Source organism: Ornithorhynchus anatinus, chromosome 3 (genome assembly GCF_004115215.2).
Source record: "Ornithorhynchus anatinus isolate Pmale09 chromosome 3, mOrnAna1.pri.v4, whole genome shotgun sequence".
NCBI classification, from domain to species: Eukaryota; Metazoa; Chordata; class Mammalia; order Monotremata; family Ornithorhynchidae; genus Ornithorhynchus; species Ornithorhynchus anatinus.
This window is the reverse complement of record NC_041730.1, coordinates 21439555-21459133: the sequence shown is the minus strand read 5'-3', so window position 1 is coordinate 21459133 and position 19579 is coordinate 21439555. Positions and strand designations below refer to the sequence as shown.

At 59.7% G+C, this 19579-nt stretch overlaps 2 protein-coding genes across 2 annotated transcripts; one reads left to right on the top strand and one right to left on the bottom strand.

Annotated features, from left to right (window-relative positions):
• The first annotated feature begins 599 nt into the window (after nt 1–599).
• Nucleotides 600–11303, top strand: DDB2 (damage specific DNA binding protein 2). The gene is made up of 11 exons (XM_029060190.2): nt 600–846; nt 1046–1233; nt 4069–4181; nt 6025–6216; nt 7594–7739; nt 9006–9105; nt 9185–9362; nt 9714–9856; nt 9970–10134; nt 10537–10582; nt 10901–11303. Exons 2-11 carry the CDS (start codon nt 1071–1073, stop codon nt 11104–11106), a joined length of 1452 nt encoding a protein of 483 aa, XP_028916023.1. The 5' UTR covers nt 600–846; nt 1046–1070; the 3' UTR covers nt 11107–11303.
• Nucleotides 11304–11384: 81 nt separating this feature from the next.
• Nucleotides 11385–19401, bottom strand: ACP2 (acid phosphatase 2, lysosomal). Its single transcript, XM_029060188.2, has 11 exons — nt 19256–19401; nt 17707–17802; nt 16619–16705; nt 15685–15837; nt 15488–15586; nt 15273–15362; nt 14683–14815; nt 12976–13064; nt 12671–12777; nt 12334–12509; nt 11385–12238 (listed from the first exon to the last, which is right to left on the bottom strand). The coding sequence occupies exons 1-11, from the start codon at nt 19364–19366 to the stop codon at nt 12105–12107; spliced, it is 1275 nt and encodes a 424-aa protein (XP_028916021.1). The 5' UTR covers nt 19367–19401; the 3' UTR covers nt 11385–12104.
• Between the last annotated feature and the right edge of the window lie 178 nt (nt 19402–19579).

Genomic DNA, 19579 nt, shown 5'->3' with positions numbered 1-19579 from the left:
AGATCACCTCAGGAAGGGCCGACTAACTGAGAGGACTAACAGATGACCTCAGGAGGGGCCAACTAGCCAAGAGGCCTGAGAGATCACCTCAGGAAGGGCCGACTAACTGAGAGGACTAACAGATGACCTCAGGAGGGGCCGACTAGCCGAGAGGCCTGACAGATCACCTCAGGAAGGGCCGACTAGCCGAGGGCCTGACAGATCACCTCAGGAAGGGCCGACTAGCCGAGAGGACTAACAGATCACCTCAGGAGGGGCCGACTAACTGAGAGGACTAACAGATGACCTCAGGAGGGGCCAACTAGCCGAGAGGCCTGACAGATGACCTCAGGAAGGGCCGACTAGCCGAGAGGACTAACAGATCACCTCAGGAGGGGCCGACTACCTGAGAGGCCTGTCAGATTGTCAGATGACCTCAGGAGAGGCCAACTATCTGACAGGCCTGTCAGATCACCTCAGGCGGGCCCAACTAGACGAGAGTCACCGAGAGGCCGGGGCCAGGGGAGGGGGGAGGCGGAGGGCGGGAGGGTCAGTAGTCCAGCACCGTGACTGGTGGCGCCCAAGACGTCGCTCAAGGCGCCGTCGGCCATTTTGATTCGTGGTCAGCGATGGGCTGAGCCTGTGGCGCCTGCGTGTTGGCGGCGGCGGCCGCCCCCATTCGCAGCGGGCAGGCCGGGCCTCGCTGCGGACGTGTCCTTGGCCGCTCTCCCTCCTCCCCTCCCCTTCCCCGCCGGCCGTCAGGTGTCTCCCCCCTTCCGGGAAGAGCTTAGGTTTCCAGGGCCGGAAGGGGAAGGTAGTTGGAGCTGCGCGGGAGTTTGCCCCGGGAGCCAGGCGGGCCCGTCGGAGGTGAGATTGGCCTGGGCCATTCCCGACTCCGACCCGCTCCTCCCCGCCCGCTTCTCCCTCCCTCCCCCCCGACATTCCTGCCTCAGCAGCTCGTCGCCATCCGCCCGGAATAAGGGCGCCCTGCCTCCTTCCCCCGAGCCCCCTTCGCCCGTCCCTTCCCCTCCCGTAAAAGCCCTCTCTTCTCCCGCTCCCCGCCCAGGTGTCCTCAGGCCTCCGCCGCCGGGATGGCCCCCGTCAAGCGGCCCGCGGCCTCTAAGCCCCCCGAGGGGAAGGGGCCACCGGACAAGAGGCCTCCGAACAAGAAGAACGGCCGGCCCAGCCCCCAGGACCCGGAGCCGGAGGCCAAAAGACAGTGTGGGACGAGCCCCTGCCGGCCAGCACAGACAGGCAGGGCAATCGCCGCCCTTCCCTTTTCGTTTCGGAGATGCTCGAGCCCCGCCGTCCCTAGGGCCAGTCCTCCGAGATACCGTTCGTTCAAGAAAAAACCACCACCACCAGCCGCCAAAAACCCCCTTCCTCCACACCCTAGAAAGTGCTAAATTTCAGGGGTGACCCTCCCCCCCCCCAGCCCCTCCACCCGTTTTAGGGTCAACGTTAAGAGCCCGGGCCTGGGAGTCCGGAGGCCCCGGGCGCCCAGCGCTTAGAACAGTGCTCGGCACATAGTAAGCGCTTAACAAATACCAACGTTATTAATCCCGGCGGTTGCACTTGTCCGCCGTGTGACCTGGGCCCGGTGGCTTCGTTTTCCCCTTCGCCTCGGTTGAAAAGCGAGGGTTAGGACGGTGAGGGATGTGGGTGGCGTCCAGCCTGATCTACCCCGGCGCTTAGTACGGTGCCTGGCACAAGCTAAGCACTTTAAAAAAACCATTTAAAATACAACCCTCCAACCCCCTTATTGCCCCCAGAGGCCTCCGTTGCCTGGCACAAACTAAGCGCTTAAAAAAAACCCATTTAAAACAACCCTCTAACCCCTTGATTGCCCCCAGAGGCCTCCATTGCCTGGCACAAACTAAGCACTTAAAAAAACCCCATTTTAAAAAAAAAAACATTTAAAAAACAACCCTCCAACCCCCTTATTGCCCCCAGAGGCCTCCGTTGCCTGACACAAACTGAGTGCTTAGAAAAACCCCATTTAAAAAAAAACAAAACACCCTCCAACCCCCTTTTTGCCCCCAAAGGCCTCCATTGCCTGGCACTAACTAAGCGCTTAAAAAAAAATTTAAAAAACAACTCTCCAGCCCCCTTATTGCCCCCAGAAGCCTCCATTGTCTGGCACAAACTGCTTAGAAAAACGCCATTTTTAAAAAAACAACCCTTCAACCCCTTTATTGCCCCCAGAGACCTCCATTGCCTGGCACAAACTGAGCGCTTAAAAAACCCCATTTAAAAAACAACCCTCCAACCCCCTTTATTGCCCCAGAGGCCTCCATTGCCTGGCACAAACTAAGTAATAATAATAATAATAATGTTGGTATTTGTTAAGTGCTTACTATGTGCAGAGCACTCTTCTAAGCACTGGGGTAGATACAGGGTAATCAGCTTGTCCCACATGAGGCGCTCAGTCTTCATCCCCATTTTAAAGATGAAGGAACTGAAGCACAGAGAAGTGACTCGCCTACAGTCACACAGCTGACAGGTGGCAGAGCCGAGGATTCAAACCCATGACCTCTGACTCCCAAGCCTGGGCTCTTTCCACTGAGCCACACTATTTCCCTAAGTGCTTAGGTACCATTAAAAAAAAAAACCCCTCCAACCCCCTTATTGCCCCCAGAGGCCTCCATTACATAGACCCTTAGGTGGCTGGGGTGGTGAAGCTATATGCTTGCCCTCAGCCCCCGTTTCATACAGTGATACGATTTATTCCCTGGCCTGGTTTGTCATGATACGGTGCTTCCTCATCTAATCGTTCACTGATGTATGTTGGTATTTGTTAAGCGCTTACTATGTGCAGAGCACTGTTCTAAGGTCTGGGGTAGATAAAGGGTGATCAGAGTGTCCCACGTGGGGCTCACAGTTTTAATCCCCATTTTACAGATGAGGGAACTGAGGCTTAGAGAAGTTAAGTGACTTGCCTACAGTCACACAGCTGACAAGTGGCGGAGCCGGGATTCGAACCCCTGACCTCTGACTTCCAAGCGCGGGCTCTTTCCACTGAGCCACGCTGCTTCTCGATGTGGTTTGCTATGGCTCACAACTGGTGCTGGGTGGGAGAAGGAAAGAGTGCGATGGGCTTTTGAGTGTCCCCCTACTACAGATGGACTTCTATCTGTATCTGCACAAACCCCGGGGCTCTGTCTAAGAGGGATGATATGCATGAAGGGGGAAGAGGAAGAAGGGAGGCAAATGACTGGTCACCTCATCCCTTCTCCCTCTCTGGAGGCTGCCCTGTTTGGAGCCCACCCTAAGGATGCAGAAAGGATCTGCTCTAATCTAGAGCATCTCTAGAAGGTCTTGGGTCATCTCCATTTTGAAGGACTCTAGGAAGACTAAGCCAGCAAGTTTTAAACTTTTCCCGGAGTTTGTTTTGACCCGTAGTCTTCCGGACCTACCCTAGGTCAGGTTCAAGGGCTCAGGGAGGCCCCAAGATTGACCGACCCCAAATCCTCTGATTGGAGGTAATCTGGAATAGGGCTGGGTATCCCGGGGGTTAGCCACAGCTGGAATGACATCTGGGGTGGAAGAACGGGCCACTGACCTTGGTAAATTGTCTTCCGATCTGGACTGCTCTTGGTGAAGTGGTCAGTGGTCCATGCCATTTGGTCCCTTTCAGGGTTTTGTAACATGAAAACTGAAACCCTTCACCATGGGGAGTTTCCCAACGCAGTGTGTTCATTCACCGAGGCCCACCGGTCTGTTTCCTTCATCTCATAGCAAGGTGGTCACAAGCGGATTATGATTCTGTTTCAGGGCAGAACGTGCTTTCTTAGATGGGGAGTTCCTGCTTTCAGCACCTGTTTCCCTTTGTACTAGAATGAGGCCAAGCGAGGGCCAGAGAGACCCCGAGAGATGGCTGTGAAAGCGGAAACGTTGGCCCGGCCGCCCGCCAGTTCTCGTTGACCGGAGTACCCCGGGTCATCTCTCTTGGGCCCCCCTGGCCTCTCACGCTTCAGTAGCTACACCAGCTACCTTTCCCACTCCATGTGGGAACGATGGGGATAGGGAGGGGGGAGGGAATCAAGGGTGGTGGGTGAGAGCAGGTTTTTCCATTCTGCTCCTTGTCAGGCTCAGTCCGGAGCTCTCTTGGGCCGGCTAGTCAGAGGGATCAGCCGTGCCCCATCGTCCAGGCCATCCACCGGCACATCCTGGGCAGGGCTTCCCAGGCACCTCTCTGGCAGGTGAGGTCACTCCACCAAGGATGGGCTCCATAGGGTTTATTCCGCTGGGCGGGGCCGGGCACCCCATGCTGATGACTACTGCTTCCTCGGTCCTGTTTTGCAAAGCACCGAGCACAGAGAGAAGGGAATTGAGAAATAATGCCAGTGTCAGTCCAAGTTCTCTGGAAGTGAGGTGAACCAGTGGTTTTTAAAAGGCAAGCCATGAGAGTGAGTTTTTCAGCCGTCGTTTTGGAATTGACTGTTTACGAGCAGCCTTGTAAGTCCCAGGCACAAACTCGGAGTGGCCATACAGGCGGGGCGACTGAGCCTCTGGACCCACTTACCTGCTGCCCTTTCTACCGTGACCTGTCATTGGCCCCTCACTATATCCGTCCCTCTCACCTGAGTGCAGTTGGAATGAAGGAATCGGGGAGCTCGTGCATATTCATTCTCCCAAAAATCCGGATTGGACCGGCTTTAAGCCGCTGGGGATAATTGGATATTTTCTAATCCTTGACTCAATGGGCAGTTGACCTGAACAATTGACCTGAGAGTTCCTACGGAAGTCACTGGGTGGGAAGAGATGGTGCCCTGTGTGAAAGGCAGGGAGGAAAAGGAGACTTGATCCCAGCAGGAATAAGCTCTGCTGCCTCCCAAGGCCATACTGAGAGCACGATCACTGTAGCTTTCTTCGCAGGTGTTCACTTGTGAGGGCCTGGGGTCGAATGCTCTGATCCTAGTTCTTTAGAAACGGGAAGAGAAAGCCTGCTTGGATCACGAGCCGCTTGGTAGAGCCCTGTGACGACTGGTCCGGGTCCAACTTCGATCCAAGTAGAATCAGGAGGAAGCACTGGCTCCAAACCACCCAAGAAATGCAGCTGTGGCCCAGTTGTCACATGCCCTGGCTTCCTTGCTTCCAAACATGGGCTGGCATCACCAGAGGACCCACTGAGGCCTGCCTGGTCTTATCCAGGACCCCCGGCCGACTCAAGTCTCCGTGCCTCCGAGATTGGGAGAGTATGTGCCTGGGCTGGTTGGGGAATGGGTCCCTGCAGCCAGCATCACCTTTCACCTCTTCCCTCCACCCCCTCTCTCCCTGTACACTTATGCAGTTTAGCAGAGGTAGGGGAAGGAAAAGAGTGCTCTTCACTGTAGTAGTGACTAGCACCAAACAGGGTAGAAGCAGGGATAGCTAGGAAATTGCAGCGGAAGGGGCTATAGAGAGTGCAGGAGCAACCAGGCGATGTTCAACTGCAGTTATTTTTTTTTTTTGGAGTACATACATTAGCCAGACTGGTGGTAAACTTTGGGGGTCGATGGAGCCTTCCGGGTTATGAGCCCGGGCAGCCGCTCTGGACCGGGGGACGTGGCAGACCGCTTAGCTGTTGTCAAGCCACAGAGGGAGAGTCTTGGCCTTTGAGTTGTGGAGCACTGTGGGGACCTATGTAGAGAGCTGATGGTGTGGCACAGTTTACTGAACCCTTGGTGGGGGAGAAGTGATAATTCCGGTGCCTACGTTTCCACTCCTCATTATTCATTCATTCAATGGTATTTATTGAGCGCTTACCATGTGCAGAGCACTGTACTAAGCGCTTGGAATATACAAATCGGTAACAGATAGAGACAGTCCCTGCCCATTGACGGGCTTACAGTCTAATCAGGGGAGAACCTTCTCTACAATCCCCTCTCCTGTCACTGTCCTTACTCACCTGAGCGGAGAACCAGTTTCCGACTTCCACGCGTGCAGCCCTTTCTTTCTCCCCCTCTCTGGAGCTGCCTAGAAAGTATCAGGGATAGGTTGTACACGTTGGCCCTGGTTGGGAGATGGAGTCTAACCTTGGTGTCCATCTTCTGTCTGCACCAGCATCTCCAACGGTCATTCGAGTGTTCTCTGGCCTCGTATCGGCTCTTCCGAACCAGCAGCCCCTTTGACAGGAGGGCCACGTGCCTGGAGTGGCACCCAACACATCCCAGCACTTTGACCGTGGGCTCCAAGGGGGGAGATATCATCCTCTGGGATTATGAAGTGCTGGACAAAACCTGCTTCATTAAAGGGGTGAGTTCTAGTACCCCGTGACCTCGGACGGTCCCCCCTCCCCCCGACCCCACCTGCTCGTCACACTCCTATGACTTGGACAATACATCCGAGGGGCTCTGGTTGACATCGTCATCCTTATTCCATTGGCTAAGCGCCTGCTGTGTGTCGAGCACTGTTCTAAGCGCTCGGGTAGATACTTGATCAGGTTGGACACAGTCCCTGCCTCACATGGGGCTCACAGTCTTAATCGCCGTTTTACAGATGAGGAAACAGAGGCACAGAGAAGTTAAATACCTTGCCCGAGGTCACCCAGCAGACAAGTGGCAGATGGGATTAGAACCCAGGTCCTCTAACTCCCAGGCCCGTGCTCATTCCACCAGGCCACGCTGCCCAAGACAGAAATGCGCTTCGTGCCAGCCACGCATCTGCTGGCAAGAGGTGCCCGGCCTGGCCCACTTGGGGCCCCAACTCTGCCCGATGGGGCTTATTACAGCGTGGCTCAGTGGAGAGAACCCGGGCTTGGGAGTCAGGGGTCATGGGTTCGAATTCCGGCTCTGCACTTGTCCGCTGTATGACTCTGGGCAAGTCCCTTAACTTCTCTGTGCCTCACCTCATCTGTCGAATGGGGATTAAGTCTGTGAGCGTCATGTGGGACAACCTGATTACCCTGTATCTACCCCAGCGCTTAGAACAGTGCTCGGCATATAGCGCTTAACAAAAACCAACATCATTATTATTATTAGAAGGATGGGGCCATCTCTCTTGTTAATGGAGGAGGCAGCACCCTCTGCCATTATCCCTTCAGGGTGCTAGTGATCTTCTCCGGGGCGGGACTGGTGCCTCTCCTGAACACCCAAGGTGAATTCCTTTCAGAAGGAAAGCTAGATCCCGCCGTGTGGGCTGGTCCTAGGTTAGCAGAGGATCCCTTGGGTCGGGCTCTTGGGGGCTAGGTCGGAATTCCAACGGCTGACGGCCACTCTCGCTAAGAGGCTGCCGGGATGAGGGTCCGACGGAGATCCGGGGAGACCCCCGGGGTCCCCCGGGCAGGATCGGGCACGAAGGGAGAAGTGAAGGAGCAGCGGGCCTGGGCAGCAACCATTTAGATGTCGGGCTAGAGCATCTCTAAAGCCCCGGGACCCCCATCACTCATTCTTCCGATCACCATCTCCCTCGCCCCAGTCGAGATCGTTCTCTCCCGAGCACTTAGTACAGTGCTCTGCACACAGTACAGACCGCTGATGGATCCTAACCGCCCCGGCTCAGGATAACTTGAGCTGGCTTGTTAGATCCTCGGGCTGCTGAACCTCTTTTGCCCCTCCCTGCCCCCAGCCCCGCCCCACCGCCTGCCCCCCTGCCCTGTTTCCCTTCCTCACGCGGTGGCTTTTCTCCTTATAGATAGGAGCCGGAGGGAGCATCACTGGAATGAAGTTTAACCCTCTGAACCCCAACCAGCTGTACACCTCCTCCATGGCGGGCACCACCAGCCTGCAGGACTTTACCGGCAACACCTTCCAGGTTTTCACCAAGGCGGACACCTGGGAGTAAGCAAACTGGCCGACACGGAGGTTTCCAGATCGTCGCGGGGGTCGGGGAGAACACCTCGGGGGGAGGAGGGCCGCTGCCGTTGTTCCGACTCCGCTGACTTGGTGGGGGAGGAGAGGCGGGGCCGCGCGCTCTGCTATCCTGCCTCAGTCTGCCGGCCCCGCTGTCCCCCGTCATGACGGTCTTGCCGGCTGTCTTGGGGATTGCAACTAGGAAGAGGGCTTTCTGAGTCGATTGGTTGGAGGGAGGTGGGAAAGGCAGGTTTACGTCTTCTTTCCCTAGCTCTCTTACTGCGGCCGGGGCCTCGCCCCTTTCGGTAAGGGAAGAGCCGACCGGCTTGGTCTAGACGGTGTCTTGAGGCCTGGGCCGGGTTCGGTTCCTGGCCCACCACCGTGAAGTCACTGGCCTCGACGTCTCCCGGTCATTTGGGGTGATCTCGGTCTGCCTCTCGGTAGGCCTGAGGACCAGGATTACGCTTGTGAAGAACTCTGAGCTTCCCAGGAGGAAGGAGGCCGAGAAATGAAAACGTATTTGCCGTCTGATGGTCGTCATCCCTCGTGCCACCCCCTCCCCCCCGCCCTTGTCCCCGTTGAAGCCGCGGGAACTGGGTAAGGGGTGGGCTGTGAAGTAGATCCTGGTTACCGGAGAAGCTTCTGGTAGCCACCGGCTCTCTCAGACCCCGAGAGGAGGTCGGGGAAGGCGCGGCGGTCGGTTCCAGAGGTGGCCTCCGTGATCCCTGGGCTTGGGACGCGGCTGCGGGCCGGGCCGGGTGGATGAGGGAGCCGCAGGGCAGTCCGGGGCTAACGGCCGGCTGCCCCGAATTGCAGACCGTCAACCCCTTCCAACGGGAAGGTTCGCTGCGGTCAATCTGGCATCCCTCCCAGAGACTTGAGGACGCGGGGAGGTCACGTCGGGGGAGCTAGGCAGGGCTGGGGCTCGAGAGGTCCAAGAGCAGAGGAGGGAGCTGAAGTCGAGGAGTGGGGCAGCTGAGCCTGAGTAGCCCCTGTGGCGTAGTGTGGCGGGCTGGGGGACTTATTGTTCCTCCCCCAACCGCGGGCGGACCCACAGTCGAGGGGACTTCCCAGTTAATGGTGACGCTCTCCCTCGGATCATCTGAGTGACTATCCCAGCCTGAGGGCAAGGGCTGGCGGGGCTGGCGGGGGCGTTCGACCAGGGGGCTGCCTCAAACTAAACCGATTAAAAAGTCCTCCGGGGGCCTAGGGTGGCACCCGTGGCGCGTGACCCGATTCCTTCTGCCCCTCCAGCAACTGGTACTGCGGGGTGGATGTGTCCACCGACGGCCGTGTGGTAGTGACGGGGGATACCATGGGCAACGTGGTCCTGCTGAGCACGGACGGTGACACGGTAAGCGGCCTCTCCTCTCGAGCTTCCCCGTCTCCCCTCCCGACTTCCCCGTGGGCTGAGTTAATCCCCTCTGCTGCAGATCTGGAACTGGAAGCTGCACAAGAAGAAAGTGACCCACGTGGCCTTGAATCCGCACTGCGATTGGCTGCTGGCCACAGCCTCCGTGGACCAGACAGTGAAAATCTGGGACGTGCGCCAAGTCAAGGGGAAGTCCGGCTTCCTCCACAACCTGCCTCACGCACGGGCCGTCAGCGCAGGTGCAGCGCCGAGGGCTGGACCGGGGCAAGCCTGTGTCCGTCCCGGGACGGTTACCCCGAGCCGAGTGGAGATTTTCACTCGGGTCCCTAACTAGTAACCTGCCAGAGGGGGTTGTCCTGGCTACTTTTTTCCCCGCTTTCTGGCCCGTTCAAGTAGAACGGTCCAGCCTGGAAAGCTGACTATAGCCCCTTTTGGCTCACATTCCCGATCTCGGGGGAGAGGCGAGGTGGGTGGAATAGGAGGGAGAGTGTGTGAGGGCCAAGGGAGAGAAGGTTGGTAGGATCGGGGAGGACGAGGCAGCGGGACCAACCGGGAGCCCAGGTTCTCTCTCCCTCCCTCTATTTCCGCAGCGTGTTTCAGTCCGGACGGAGCCCGGCTTCTGACCACGGATCAGCACAGTGAGATCCGCGTGTACTCGGCCTCTAACTGGACCTGCCCCCAGCAGGTCATCCGCCACCCCCACCGCCATTTCCAACACCTCACGCCCATCAAGGTGAGGGGCGGCCTCGTCGGGGAAGAGGTGACCGGCGGAGGCGGGCGAGGCGGCCCTCGGCCTTGGCCTTTCCGCACCCCTGGGACTTCCCTACCCTCTTCTATCTTCCACAGGCGACGTGGCACCCTCGATATGACCTTATCGTGGCCGGCCGCTACCCGGATCCCAAGTTCGAAGGCTTCACCCCCTTCGAGCTCAGAACGATCGACGTGTTTGACGGGAGCTCAGGGGAGATGGTGTGTCAGCTCTATGACCCCAACTCATCTGGCATCATCTCGGTGAGACCTGGATCGAATGGGTAGGGAGAAGGGAGGAGATTTAGGTTAGTCCCTGGCAGCTTGACCTCTCCGCCTTGGGAGCGAGGTCTCTTGAGGTTGTGTTGTACTGTCCCAAGTGCTTATTATAGTGCTTTGCACACAATAAGAGCTTAATAAATACGATTTGACTGACTGTGGGAGCCTTCAAAGGCGAAAAAAGTGGTGAATTGATAAAAGCCAGAGGAAGTGAGGCTGCCAGGGCGAAAAGCACACCATCCCTTCCCACCCCCTCACCTACCTACCTTCTGTCACCCAGAATTATTTCCTGAGCGGATTCATAAGGAATCCTCTTCGACCTCTCCGACCTTTACTCTGGAGCCTAGTTCCCCAAGGCCTTTCTTGATCAACCTTTTTGTTTTTTAGCTCAATGCGTTTAACCCCATGGGAGATACACTGGCCTCCACAATGGGTGAGTAAGCAGCTCAGCCTCCGCCTGACCGAAGAGTGACTAACTGCCGTGGGGTGAGGGACCCGCCCCTTGGGCTGAACCTCTGCTCTCCCCGAAGCTGCGGCCGAAGGAAGCAAGAACCCCGCGTTCCTTCCTCCCTCCCAGGCTGCCGTGGTTCCCTTCATTGGGCCGGCGGGTCGGGGGCTGTCGGGCCCTTACGACGGGGTCTTCTCTGTCGCCTCCCCGCTCCCTCCACCCCGCAAGATTTGCCAGATGTCTCTGCTCTGAGCCTGTAAGGACCCAACGGGCTGGAGCTGGACTCCTTTCTTCTCTCCCCAGGTTATAACATTCTCATCTGGAGCCGAGAGGAAGCCGTGGCAAGGAAGCAGGAGAGGCTGTTGAAAGTGATGACTGAGCAGGGGCTGGGCGGAGGGTACTCGGTCAGGTGGGAGAGACCCAACAGGTCAGACCCGGCACCCGGTCAACCGAGAAGGAAGCAGCCGTCTCTGGAAGGGAAGAAAACGAAGACCAAAAGGAAAGACTAAGGAGCTAGGGTTGGGCGTTGAGTGTGTCTCCGCTTCCTCGTCTTAGCGCGGCTAGAGGCCGGGGCAGTTAGCGGCAGTTACGCATCTGGACTTGAGCTGCCTCTCCTCTCCCTAGGGGAGGAGCGGGGCTAGATTGATGTTCACTTTTTTTTTTTTGACTTTTGTCACGTTCAATAAAATTGGGCCTCGTGACCTTCTCGGTGTGGACTTGTGTGGCTCCAGCCGGGCCGGAGCAGAAGCCTCTCGCTCCCGCTGAAGAAAAGGCACAGGCACCGGGGGAAATTCCAACTCTTTCATTTCCCTTAAGGCTGAGCCAGCCCCACTTTGGGTCCCGGGTTACAGGTGTCCAGTTTGCCCAAGGTCCCTGGCTGCTCCAACCCAGCTTCCAGCTGCCCGGGGCGTTTCCGACCCCAGTCTCTTCAGGCCAGCTCAGCCCTTCAAGAGGGCGGCGGCCGCACGAGGGCCCAGCCCGAGACTTGGACCGGAAAGGCCGGCGGCGGGTCGCGCTGAGCCGCCGGCTTCACGGGGAAGCGGGAATCCTGGCCCGGACTGGTTTGCTCTCCTAGCTCTGACTGCGATCCACGCTCGGGCCCGCTTCCTCAGAGGCCGAAGGCACTTCCACCTTCTAAGAGAGGCACTGGGAGGTGAGAGGGTCCTCCCGCCCCGGGCCGGGGCCTCGTGTCCGGCAGAGGGGACGGAGACCCTTCCACCTGGAGAGTCCCCGGGGCCGTCGCTCCGCGGGAGAGCGGAATACGTCCGAGTCGGTGTTTCCGTCTAAGCGCCCCTGCGGACCGTGGAGGAAACGGGCCCTGCCCGTGCGGTTCAGTTCGGCGAGCGCCGGGGCGGAGGCGGCCGGCCGGGGCTAGTGCGGTGGCACCAGGCCGGGCCCCGGCTGCTCCGAGCGGGGACTCTCGGCGGGAGGCCCGGCCCGCGGGTCGGGGGAGGGGGGGGGGCGGCGGCGGGACGCGGGAGCCGGCGGGAAGGGGGCTGAGGGGCGGTCAGGCGTGGTCTTCCCCGTCGGCCACGTGGCGGTAGCCTGGAGGCTGAGCCTGCGTGCGGAAGAGGACGGTGAGGAGCAGCACGATGAGCAGGAAGAGGATGGAGCCGCACACGGCCAAGGCCACGATCACCTCTGCGGAGGAGGGAGAGGAGAGCTGGTCAGCGGAGCGACGGCGCTAAGGTGGGGGTCCCGGGAGCGGCGCGGGGTGGGGTTCTGGGCTGGCTCACCTGTGTCCGGGGCAGTGTTCGCCAGCCGGCATTCCCGGGCCCAGTCCGCTGGTACCACCGGGGCCGTGAGGCGCAGAAAGTCTGGCAGGGGACAGCGTTGAGGGCAGCCGGGCAAAGCCAGGGGCCAGGGGTCTTTGTCGCTCTGGTTGCGGAAGTACATCTCCACGGAGAAGTTACTGAGGAAGAGCAGGAGGCGGGCCGTGGGCCGCTGGCCTCCCTCCGCCCTTCCCGCAGCCGGATTTACACCTCCGCCTACCGAGACGGCCTGGGCTCGTGACTTTCGGGGAACCCACCCCTCTCCCTGGCGCCCCGGGGATTCGGAGGGCTGCTCGCTCACCCCTCGTCCTCCTGGTAGAGCTCAAACATGTGGCAAGCGGCGTAGGGGGCCTGCTCTCCGTTGTAGATATCCAAAGCCATATGCAGGGCCACCAGGGTTGTGTCGTGCTGAGGGGGAGGAGGTGTTCGGTCAAGGCGAGGCCCCTCCCAGCCACAACCACCCCTTTCCCGGGGGGCAGGAGGAGTTTCGGTGGATCCCCCGGCCCGGCTGCGGCGCCCCGGCTACACTCCGGGGCAGGGATGGGGGGAGAATCCAGTGGGAATCCAACCCGGGGCGCAGAAGCCGGCGGGACCGAGCACACTTACGGCAGAGTAGACCAGCAGCTTAGGGTGCTGGGGCGCAGCCGGGCTAGCGGCCGTGGTCAGGTTCTCCCGGATCTGAGCCAGCAGGACCCCTGCACGAGAGGGAGGGTGTCCGCCAGCGACCGGCCCGGCTCTCCCCCGGCAGGCCCAAGATGGGCTGGCGGGCCCGTGATCCGCAGGCTGACCCGAGCTAGGGTGATCTCTCTCTTCCCGGCTCATTCATTCACGCGGTAGTATTTATCGAGCGCTCCCTATGTGCAGAGCACTGTCCTAAGCGCTCGGAAGGGACAGTTGGGCAGCAGAAGCCGAGCGGTTCCAGTCGGGCGTCGGTACTCTCCCAAGTGCTTAGTACAGTGCTCTGCACACAGTAAGGGCTCAGTAAATACCACTGAGTCCTGAACGTCAGGGAGCGTGAGAGGAGGAAGTCCCAGCCCTTAGTCTTTCATTTAGGGCAGGGAGAAGCAGTGGGGGCTACTGGTTAGAACACAGGCCTGACAGAAGGACCTGGGTTCTAATCCTGGCTCCGCTGCTTGTCTGCTTCTTTGACCCTGGGCGAGTCACTTCACTTCTCTGCACCCCAGTTACCTCACCTGTAAAGCGGGGATTGAGACTGTGAGCCGCACGTGGGACAGACCCTGTGACCAACCCGATTAGCTTCAATCTACCCCAGCACTCGGTAGGGCGTCTGGCACGTGATAGGCACTTACCGAATACATTTACTATTATTTTTAAAAATTTCGGTGAGGACAAAAGCGACACATCTGGATTCCAACTACTGCCGTCTGACCAGGTTCGGGGTAAGGAGGAGAACACGGGTCAATGGGAAAGGGTGAACTAGACGGCCGGGACGTGGGGCTGAGTCTGACCGCTTTTCAAAGAGGTGGTGGAAACCCGAGCGGGATTGAAAGGGGTGGAACCCGACGGGGGCAGGTGCCCTAAGAGCTCCCACATATATGGGTTGGGCTGGGCTACGAAACTACCCGCCGGGTTGCCCGCTGGGACGACGGCACCTGCGTGAAAAGAGCCTGAAGCCGTGTGAGCGCCAACCCGGAAGTGACACTCGGGGGCCCCTCGAGGCCGAAGTCACAGTCATAATGACAATAATAATTAAATACCGCCGTTAGGATATTTGTTAAGCGGTAGGTGTCCTGAGCACGGGGCGGGTAGATACAAGTTAATCAGGTTGGACACACGGTCCCTGTTCCCCTTGGAGCGCACAGTCTAAGTAGGAGGGACTAGGATTGAATCCCCATTTTACAGTTGAGGAAACAGGCGCAGAAAAGTCAAGTGATTTGTCCGAGGGCACACGGCCAGCAGTTGGCAGAACCCAGGTCCTCTGACTCCCAGGCCCATGCCCTTCTCACTGGGCAACGCCGCTTCTGGAGACAGCAGCACTGGAATGGGGGCTGACCAGCAAACCGTGGGGTGTCTCACTCTATTTCCCCTGTCCTTTACTGTCCGTCTCCCCTTGCAGACTCTAAGCTTCTCGCGGGCGGGGGGGTCACGCCTACCAGCACTGTACTTTCCCAAGCGCTCAGTCCAGTGCTCTGCACCCAGTGAGCGCTCAGTAAATACTACCGACTGGTAGAGTGATTCCAGGCAGGAGAAGAGAGCACAGGGTCCTCCGGTCACGACTCCGGAGCCGACCGGGGACCGACGCGAGGGGCGGAGAAGAGGAGCGAAGCGTTCCTATCGTGGCCCATCGCTCACCCCCCTGGAGCCGGGCCTTCTGTGCCTGCTGGTGGATCCCAAAGAGGAAGCGGAAGCTGAAGTCCTTGAGCTGGCGCAGGCGCTGCATGGTTTCGGGCGAGGCCCACGGGGGCAGGATCAGGCCGTGCGTTTGCTACGAGATACAAGGGCGGGTCAGAGGCCGGAGGGCCCGGGTGCGAGCCTCTTCTCCCACCCCGGGACTCCCCAGACGAGGCCCTAGGGCAGCCCGGACCGTGGCTGGGGACGGGGGGAGGGCAAAGAGTACGGGCCGGAGGAAGCCTCGGAGGGCCGCGGGGCATCAGGGGAGAAGCGACGGCTATTCCGTCTGACTCAGCAGAGGGGTCCTCCCAACGAGATGGATGGGAACCGCTGAGAGTTTATAAAGCAGTTCGCAGTTCCCATTTGGAGGTTCCGCTTCCGCTTGTGGGGAAAGCGAGGCGCATGTTGCTGTTTCGTAAGCGGGGAGTTTCTCGTCTCAGGCCCCCTCGGGACGCCCTCTCGGGGAGGGAACCGCGGGACTGGCATCCTGGGGTTGAGCGCGGAACTCGTGGGGAGCCGCGAACAGCCCGGGGAGTCAAAGATCTGCTCACCTCACAGAATAGGGTGTCATAAACGCTCCAGGCTGTCTCCAGGGACAAGTCTGTGACCCCGGTCTCGTTGGCCAACATGTCCAGGAAGGCCTGGAGAGAGACAGCGGAGGGCGTAAGCAGACTCTCCCGAAAAGCTTCTGGGGGGGCGGGGGGGGACCTTTGCTCCCCCTCCCCCATCCCCCTCTCCCCCCCCCCAACGCCCCGGTCCTCCTCACGGCACTCTGTTGGGACTGGTTTTGGTACTCGGGTGTCCGGCGGGTCTCATCCTGCAGCTGCTCAAAGCGGGGACACGGGCCCAGCGGGAACTTCAGCAGCTGAAGCCAGAGAAGGAGGGGAAGGAGGTCAGAGGCCGGCAGGACCCCGGGGGAGAGAGCTCCCCCGGCCCCTGGGGTTAACGGGCAACCGGTCTCACCTTGTCCTGGGCCTCGGGCACCGTGTGTACGGGGATGGGCTGCCACGTGATGTTGGGGTTGAAGAGTTGCGACCCACCGGGGGGGAAGAGCCCGGCTAAGTTGACTTCGGCGCTCATCAGGGTGCGGTCGAAATCGGTGCTGCGAACGTAAACCTGCCGGGGACGAGAGGGTCGCTGGCCTCGGCGAGGGCTCACCGGGAATAGGCTCTGGACCCTACGGCCGGCGGGGGAGTCCCCAAGGCGGGCTATCCACAGGACAGAAAACCCACTTCCCCCGACGACTCGGGGCGGGTGGGGACGGTGGTCCGGGGTACTGGGGTTTTAGAAGCGGCGGCCACGGGAGGATGGAGCCGCTCGGCTGCAGTCGGAGAGGCTTTGGGACCCAGACCGGTGGGAAGACGAGATGCGGAGATGTGGTTCTGGCAGACGGCTCACTGCTTGGGACGGGGGAGGGGGCCGCGGCGGGGAACGGCCAGAGCAGGAGAGGGCCCGTCCCGGGCTCTCGGCAGCAACGTCCGAGGTCTCGAAACCGCGGCAGCCACCGGCGGGGAAGGGATGGGCCTAATCTAACCTGTCCGCTCCCGGTGAAGTGGAGGAGCACCGCAGACCCGGCACAGCCCGGTCTTCGTCCAACCAATCTTGAAAGGGATTAAGCCGTTTGGCCAGATTCCCTCCCAAGAATTGGACTGGGTTTCGATAAAACTGCTGTCTCATTAGCGCTGCAGGGAAACGACAATCTTCCCAGGTCTTAAGTACAACAGGGCCTCCTGCTGGATAGTTCTTCATCCTCACGCTGCCCCGAAGTTGTCCTTAGATTAGCACGACCAGAGATTTCCCCAACACGGCCCCACCCCGCAGAAACCGTCTTGGGCGGGCGGGCGGACGTTAGATTCCCAATCCCCTTGGTCCAGGAGGGACCCGGCCACATCCTCACCTCTTGCCGGTGGTAGGAAGCACCGAGGAAATCGCCGTAACGTTGCCGGAGGGCCCAGCCCAGCTCCCAGTGCTGAAGCATCCCTTCCTGCGGACCAGACCCAGGTGACGACGCGGCCCCCAGGGCCCCTCGGCAGCCGCCAAGGGGATAACACAACTCCTCTCCCCGACTGGGCTTGGGCTGCGAGCCCGTCGTCGGGCAGGGATCGTCTCTATCTGTTGCCGAATTGTACATTCCAAGCGCTTAGTACAGTGCTCTGCACACGGTAAGCGTTCAATAAATACGACTGAATGAACGAATGAATGACAAAGAAAGTGCCGGGAGGGCCACCCAGACTTAACTGTCCCCAGGGAGGGAGCAAAATGTTCATTTGGCCGTTATGGACAGTATTTAAACCCTTGGGTACTTTCCCCCGACCCCCAACCGGCGCCCTTGGCATTCATTCGGTCGTATTTATTGAGCGTTTACCGTGTGCCACAGCACTGTACTAAGCGCTTGGAAAGTCCAATTTGGCAACAGATAGACGCAATCCCTACCCAACGACGGGTCTGACAGTTTAGAAGGGGGGAGACAGACATCAAAACGAGTAAACGGGCATAAATAGCTATTTATGCATATATCTTTATATTCTTATTGCTTTCTCTTGCCTGTACTGGAGTTTACGGTGTGTCCCCACCACTGGATTGTAAACTGGAGGGCAGGGGTCATGACTACCGATTCTGCCGTTCTCCCCTACAGGCTTAGTACAGTGTTCCGCACCCAGCAGGCACTCAACACACGCCATTAATTGCGTGATCTGCACATAAGGTCCGTAGAAGATTAAACAGATCTGACCCGACGACCGATCCAGTATGGAAGCCGGGGATTGGTGTGAGCGGGCTGCTAGGGTTGGACGATTTAGTCTGAAAAATGCTCTCTCTGGACTTCTGCTGGTTGTGGGCCGGGGATGTGTCTGTTATACTGTTGTGTTGGACTCTCCCAAGGGCTAAGTACAACCCTCTGCACACTGTAGGCACTCGATAACTACGACTGATGATTGATTGGCCAAGGTTGCCCGGGTCCCCACCTGCTCGGACGGTGGTACACACCTTGGTGAGCTGGCCGAAGCCTTGGGGCCAGTCCCGCTCCTGATAAGGATCCTTGGGGTAGGGTTTCACCGGGGAGCGGTCTCCGTGGCGGTACAGCTGAGGGAGCAAAGAGGGATTCCTCCATCCCTCCCTCTTGGATCCCGCGGCCCCCTCCATCCCTTTGGGGCAAAGACCCCCTTTTCGGGGAGGCTCCGCCCCTGACTCCAAGCCTCCTCTGGCCCTCTTGGCCAGAGACCGTACTGCCCACGACTGCCTTCTTCCCCAGGATCGACCTTCTCCCTTTCCCCGACCTGGGGTCTCTCGACCCTGGGGACCCCAGAGAGAGACCCTGAAGACCCTAGAGATCCCAAAGAGAGAGACCAAGAGGGAAACCCCGGGGATCCCAGAGAGAGACCCCGGAGACCAAGGATCAACCCCAGAGATCCCAGAGAGAGACCCCAGAGACCCTAAAGAGAGACTCTGGAGACCCCAGAGAGGAACCCCGGAGAGACTCCAGAGACCCCAGAGAGGGACCCCAGAGACTTCAGGGAGACCCCAGAGAGAATCCAGAGACCCCAGACTCCAGAGAGACCCCGAGACCCCTCCCAGAGAGAGATCCAGAGACCCCAGAGGGGACTCCAGAGAGTCCAAGGAGACCCCAGAGAGACTCCGGAGACCCCAGAGAGGGACCCCAGAGACTTCAGGGAGACCTCAAAGAGAACCCCAGAGAGACTCCAGAGACCCCAGACTCCAGCACGACCCCGAAGACCCCCCAGAGAGACACCCCAGAGAGTCCAGGGAGACCCCAGAGAGAGACCCCAGAGACTCCAGAGGCCCCAGAGAGGGACCCCAGAGACTCTAGGAGACCCCTGAGAGAGACTCCAGAGACCCCAGAGAGGGAACCCAGAGATTTCAGGGAGAGCCCAGAGAGATGCCAGATACCCCGCAGAGAGACTCCAGAGACCCCAAACTCCAGAGAGACCCTGGAGACCCCCCTGAGAGAGACCCCAGAGACTCCAGGGAGACCCCAGAGAGACTCCAGAGACCCCAGAGGGGACCCCAGAGTCCAGGAAGACCCCTGAGAGACTCCAGAGAGGGAGCCCCAGAGACTTCAGGGAGACCTCAGAGAGAAACCCCAGAGAGACTCCTGAGACCCCAGACTCCAGAGAGACCCCGGAGACCCCCCAGAGAGACTCCAAAGACCCCAGAGAGGGACCCCAGAGACTCCAGGGAGACCCCCCCCCAGAGAAAGACCCCAGAGACTTCAGAGAGAAATCCCAGAGAGACTCCAGAGACCCTCCAGAGAGACACCCCTGAGAGACTCCAGAGACCCCAGAGAGAGACCCCAGAGACTTCAGGAAGACCCCAGAGAGGGACCCCAGAGACTTCAGAGAGACCCCGACACCCCCCCCCCCCGGAGAGAGACCCCTGAGAGACTCCAGAGACCCCAGGGAGGGACCCCAGAGACTCCAAGGAGACCCCAGAGAGACCCCAAAGAGAGAGAGAGCGGGCGGCCTGCAGCCTCCAGCCTCCCTCCGCAGCCCCCGCCTCTCCCCGCCGCCGGGGTCACCAAGGTCACGAAGCGGAGGGTCCGGCTCTGCACGGGCGGAGACGCCAGCAGGCTGAGGCTCAGGCCGACGAGGAGCCGGAGCGCCGGGGGACGGTCCCCGCCCGCCGCCATGGCCGCCCTGGCCGCCTCTGCCGGCCGGAACCCGGAGGGCCGGGGCCTCGGGGGCCGCCCGGACCCGCCGCTGGGAGCACAACCCGGAAGAAGGCGGCGGAAGGGGAAGGGAAGGGAAGGGGACCGGAAGGAGGCGGCGCGTGACCGGCGCCTGGACACGTGCTGGGGGGGTGCGGGGGGAGGGGCGGCCTCGCCCTCTAGGCGCAGGCGCAG